The sequence below is a fragment of the Alligator sinensis genome, unplaced genomic scaffold (assembly GCF_000455745.1).
Source record: "Alligator sinensis unplaced genomic scaffold, ASM45574v1 scaffold650_1, whole genome shotgun sequence".
NCBI lineage: Eukaryota > Metazoa > Chordata > Crocodylia > Alligatoridae > Alligator > Alligator sinensis.
In genome coordinates this window covers 131,591-137,590 of record NW_005842674.1, presented here as the reverse complement: position 1 = coordinate 137,590, position 6,000 = coordinate 131,591, and the positions used below count along the sequence as shown (strand labels likewise).

The window sequence follows — 6,000 nt, the reverse complement described above, 5'->3', positions numbered from 1 at the left end:
AGGAGCTGTAACAAAAGACCCGAGATTTCTTTGTAAATTTATCTTTAATAAAGGTGCACTGATACATAGATACATGTTGTATCGGCACCGATAAATATGGTAAATAGATGCCCCAAATAAGATCCTTATTGGGTGCAATATGCCTGGCATGTAGGTATGGAGGGTGGGTGGCAGGTTTGTTGGTGACTGCTCTCTGAGCCCCGTGCGCCAGCCAAGTTTCTATCCACCTTACAGCCCATTCATCCAGCCCATACTTGCTTAGCTTGCCTGTGAGAGTGCTGTGGGAGACCATATCAAAAGTCTTGCTAAAGTCAATGAAATAGCAAAAAAAAAAAGACTTTTTTTCTGCAAGCTTTCAGGCACACGCCCTTCCTCAGGCTCTGGGAAAATTAAAGATGGTAAAAAGTCCCGATAGGTAGAAAATAAATGTGATTTTTGCACAGAGGAAGCTGAAGGTGGTCATCTGTTCCTCTGGGGCCATGAGAGGGTCTTTGTGAGTTGCTCTTTGATGGGCAGAGGAGGCAGGACTCCTTCCCTGGGGTGTCAGACAGCAGAAAGGCAGGGAGGTGTAGAAATCTTTCTTGTTCAGCATTTAGCATCTTTAATTGTCCCTGAGACTGAGTGCCTGAAATCTTGCTGAAAAAAGATCATTTTTTGGTGATTTCTTAGTTGGTCTAATAACACGTATCATCTCTGAATCCAAGAGTCCTAGAGTTTTGCATTTATTTGCATCTGAGACCAACACAGCTACCAAATACATCCCTGGCTCAAATCAAGGTGCTCCACATCCACCGGTCTGCCCGCACCCACAGAGCCAGTCACTTCGTCATGAAGGCAGTCAGGTTGGTCAGGCAAGACTTGCCCTTGGTGAACCCATGCAGACTGTTCCTCATCACCCTTTTCTCTACCAGAAATCGGTAGCAGACGACGGGGAGGTCGCAGCCAAATCCACCGGGCGAAGGCACCCTCGGCACAGGAACTGTCAAGACCCATCCAGTGGGGAAAGGGACAGCGACAGCACAGAGGACACTGAGACATCCAGATCGGATACGGTGGAAGACTCCTCTGAAGGATGTGAAGACAGCGTGGAAGTACCAGAGGATTTGAAGTTACTCTTTTGGGTACGTGCTTTTTGCTTTGAGGCAATTCCAAAGAACGTGCCCTGGGGTTCGAATGATGCGTTCCAGGAACGGTAACAGAAGACCTGAGATTTCCCCTTTAAATTTATCTTTAATAGAGGTGCACTGATACATCGGTCCACGTCATATCGGCACCGATAAAAGGAAAATTGACATTCTTGGCAATCAGCTTTTTTTGGCTGCGCTCAAGGAGGGGCAGTTGGTGGTGGCGCTGGGAGGAGGAGGCTACAGCGAATTTTGGGGTGGCTATAGCCCCCCTCCACAACTTCCCTCCCTGCGTCACTGCTGCCCATCGCACACAAAAATCCTCCCCATGCCTCCCTTGGGGTGTGCGCACTGCTGAGGAGCCGCCTCCCCCTCCGCCCCATGCCCAGCCCAGCTTGGCAGTGCCTGCCCCTGCCTCACTCCTTCCCTCACTTCTGTGGCCTTGATCTGCGTCTCCATGCCCCTTTCCCCGCCACAGACTTACCGTCCGGACGCTGCTCTCCGAGCTGCCGGGTTGCATATTGGGAATCGGATCGGTTTCAGCTGACATGGCTGATCGATAGTCGACCATCGGTATTGGCCCAAACAATCTTTATTGGTGAATGCCTAATCTTTAAATGTCTCACTTTGTTCACAGACATGCTGCAAAACAAACTGTAGGATTGAAAGCGGGACCATATTTCTCCTATGAGACTATCTTTATATTGCCCCGGGCTAGATTGCTCATATGAGACCATCTCTGCATTTAATACCAGTCTTTGCTGGGGGCGGGTTCTGCCTCTTCCTAACTGTCCCTTCTCCCCAGAGCAGGAGCTGTGCCATGCACGGAGTGATCACTTCTCTACCACTTACTGCTCTGCAAGGGGGATGGTGATAAAGATGGAGGAGGAAATCCACTTTCTGGTGGACTTGCTGCGGGTGAGACTAATGGACTACTTCTGCTCCTTCGGGTCCACGATGGTGGGGTCAACCCTGCACGGCCCCTCAGCCTGCCTGCGGGGCTCTCCGAGGGAGGCACGACCCCCGGGAGGGCTGCAGTGGTGCCCCACAGCCCGTCATCAGAAGCCAAGTTCCCAGGCAGGGCCCGGCTAGTAGAGGGGCCCAGGTGGGAAGGGATATGCCATACTGGAAAGAGGCCCCTTCAGGTCACGTCCTTGCCTTGAGTTCAGCTGGGGATCCCCTGTCCCCAGCGGTGCTGCTGCAGGCAGGTGTCCCCAGCCCTGCCCTTGCCCTCTGCAGGAGGGGTCCCTCGGTGCTTCTTTCGATGGACCCCCGCCTCACCTTGTGGATGTTACAGGGTTTCTCCAGGCTGGGGATGCCAACCCTGGCCATACAGCAACCCCTGGGGTGCCAGGCAGCGTTAGCACCGTGCGGTGGGCAATCCAGATTCATGTGACAGACCCAGAGATTCCCTGGAGGAGTCTGCAGCGTTAGCAGCAGTGAGGTTTCCTGAGCTCTTTGCAGCATGAGAAACATTGATCGAAAAGCCCGTCCTCCCCAGCCGAGGCATCCCCGCTTCATCCCGGGGAAGCACTCAGAAGCCAGGAGATGCCAGAGCTGCTGTGGCCCTCGGACCTTAGCTCTGCTCCATGGCGGGTTGTAGCGGCAGGACCCAGCTCCTCAGTGCAGAGGGGTTGTTCTCCGGAGCAGGGGCTGCCCCAGGGAAGGGTCCAGCCCTTGTCTCATCCCAGCACAGGAAGGATGGGAAGAGGAGAGAGAGGAGGCAGATGTGCAAGGAGGGGTGGAAGCAGAGCTGTGCCAAGGGTTTGGTTCAGAGGGCAGGAGGAAAAGGAGGGGAGATGAGTGTGCATGTGCCTTTTGCAGCTGGGAATGGATTTATGGGGCAGCCTGGCAAGCTGACCAGTGTTTTCACCATTGCACGGATGGGGAAACTGAGGCAGGGCTGTCTTTGGGGCACACAGAGTCAGGGCAGAACTGATCACCTCGGAGTCACGGTGCTCAGCCCAGGATGATGCACCATGTTCCCAGGACATCACGTGGCCTGAGCTGTTCCCTTTCTCCTCCCACAGCCCCTCGGCGGGCACGTGCCCATCAGTTGCATGCAGCCCAAGTGGGGTGGTGCTCGGCCCCGGGTGGCACTGAGTCCTGTCTTACCTCTTGCACATCCCTGCAGATCGTGAAACTCTTCCCAAGCCCCTGCATCCTGCAGCTCATCTGCGCCCTCAAAGACGGCCTGACAGTAGTCGTGCGCTGGGCCCTCCAGAATTACAGGCTGCACCAGAAGCAGAAGGAACAAGCCGGCCCCGAGAGATGTAACTATCGTTTAGAAATATATTTGCATAACCTCCTCTGATTGCATCGGTCAAATGGTCAGGCGTGTACGCACTGGGTGGTTGTTTTTTCCTCTATAGCAGGGGCAGGGCCATTGCCTGGGATCTCATAAGTGACTACTGACAACCTTTGCAGCAGCAGGTTGGCTGCGTGGCCCCCCTGCTTTCCCCGGGGCAGGGGCAGCTATGATGTAAGGTGTTGTCAGGTGTGATTGTGTCGTCTTGTTAAGAGGTTGGACGGTGGGTTTGTCTGGGGTGGTTTGGACAGGGCTGATCCTGCCTCAGGCAGGGGTTGGACTAGATGGCTGCCTGTTGATGTGCAGGGACATTGCTCCAACACCCTGTACTTACAGACCCCCTCCCACCCCCAGAGCACATGTAAAGATAACTGATGTAACCTCTGCAGCTCCTGTGCAGTCCCTCTGCTCTGAGACGATGAGCTCCCTCGCTCGGCCCCCATACCCAGCCACGTGCTGCTGCCCCGCTCCCCCACCTCCCTCACTCCCTGCCCCCAAACATAACCTGTTTCTGCTCCCCCCATAGCTGAGGCAGCTCGTGCTCATCATGCTGCACCACCCCCCACAACAAGTCCAGCCAGCTCGACACCGGCAGCAAGCGGGAGGCTCAGCATATCGACCTCCTGGTCACCATGGACTGCTGCTTCTCCGACCCCTCCGGTCTCTACCCCTGCCTGGCCAACACTGCCACCGTGGACTGCTGCTTCTCCACAATCCGTGGCCTCTACCCCTGCCGGGCCACCACTGCTACCGTCGACTGCTGTTTATTCACAATCTGTGGCCTCTACCCCTGCCGGGCCACCACTGCTACCGTCGACTGCTGTTTATTCACAATCTGTGGCCTCTACCCCTGCCGGGCCACCACTGCTACCGTCGACTGCTGTTTATTCACAATCTGTGGCCTCTACCCCTGCCGGGCCACCACTGCTACCGTCGACTGCTGTTTATTCACAATCTGTGGCCTCTACCCCTGCCGGGCCACCACTGCTACCGTCGACTGCTGTTTATTCACAATCTGTGGCCTCTACCCCTGCCGGGCCACCACTGCTACCGTCGACTGCTGTTTATTCACAATCTGTGGCCTCTACCCCTGCCGGGCCACCACTGCTACCGTCGACTGCTGTTTATTCACAATCTGTGGCCTCTACCCCTGCCGGGCCACCACTGCTACCGTCGACTGCTGTTTATTCACAATCTGTGGCCTCTACCCCTGCCGGGCCACCACTGCTACCGTCGACTGCTGTTTATTCACAATCTGTGGCCTCTACCCCTGCCGGGCCACCACTGCTACCGTCGACTGCTGTTTATTCACAATCTGTGGCCTCTACCCCTGCCGGGCCACCACTGCTACCGTCGACTGCTGTTTATTCACAATCTGTGGCCTCTACCCCTGCCGGGCCACCACTGCTACCGTCGACTGCTGTTTATTCACAATCTGTGGCCTCTACCCCTGCCGGGCCACCACTGCTACCGTCGACTGCTGTTTATTCACAATCTGTGGCCTCTACCCCTGCCGGGCCACCACTGCTACCGTCGACTGCTGTTTATCCACCATCCATGGCCTCTACCCCTGCCAGACCATCACTGCCACCGTCAGCTGCTGCTTATCCACAAGGGCCACCACTGCTACCGTCGACTGCTGTTTATCCACAATCCATGGCCTCTACCCCTGCCGGGCCACCACTGCTACCGTCAACTGCTGTTTATCCACAATCTGTAGTCTGTACCCCTGCTGGGCCACCACTGGCACTGTCAACTGCTGCTTATCCACAATCCGTGGCCTCTACCCCTGTCAGGCCAACACTGCCACCGTCGACTGCTATTTATCCACTATCTCTGGCCTCTACCCCTGCCAGAGCAACACTACCACCGTCAGCTGCTGCTTATCCACAGTCTGTGGCCTCTACCCCTGCCAGACCACCACTGCTACTGTCGACTGCTGTTTATCCACCATCCATGGCCTCTACCCCAGCCAGACCATCACTGCCACCGTCAGCTGCTGCTTATCCACAATCCGTGGCCTCTCCCCCTGCCGGGCCACCACTGCTCCCGTCGACTGCTCCTTATCCGCAATCCGTGGCCTCTCCCCCTGCTGGGCCCCCACTGCTACCGTCGACTGCTTTTTATCCACTATCTCTGGCCTCTCCCCCTGCCAGACCACCACTGCTACTGTCGACTGCTGTTTATCCCCCATCCATGGCCTCTCCCCCTGCCGGGCCACCACTGCTCCCGTCGACTGCTCCTTATCCGCAATCCGTGGCCTCTCCCCCTGCTGGGCCCCCACTGCTACCGTCGACTGCTTTTTATCCACTATCTCTGGCCTCTCCCCCTGCCAGACCACCACTGCTACTGTCGACTGCTGTTTATCCCCCATCCATGGCCTCTCCCCCTGCCGGGCCACCACTGCTCCCGTCGACTGCTCCTTATCCGCAATCCGTGGCCTCTCCCCCTGCTGGGCCCCCACTGCTACCGTCGACTGCTTTTTATCCACTATCTCTGGCCTCTCCCCCTGCCAGACCACCACTGCTACTGTCGACTGCTGTTTATCCCCCATCCATGGCCTCTCCC

At 56.4% G+C, this 6,000-nt stretch overlaps 1 protein-coding gene across 1 annotated transcript; it reads left to right on the top strand.

Annotated features, from left to right (window-relative positions):
* Nucleotides 1–395: 395 nt before the first annotated feature.
* On the top strand, nt 396–5,523 carry LOC102380682 (vegetative cell wall protein gp1-like; the record flags this gene model as incomplete). Its single annotated transcript, XM_014524813.2, has 5 exons — nt 396–1,121; nt 1,935–2,042; nt 3,259–3,397; nt 3,959–4,168; nt 5,048–5,523. Coding segments are annotated over exons 1-5 (1,179 nt in total), but the record flags the coding sequence as incomplete, so codon positions are not given.
* Nucleotides 5,524–6,000: the final 477 nt, after the last annotated feature.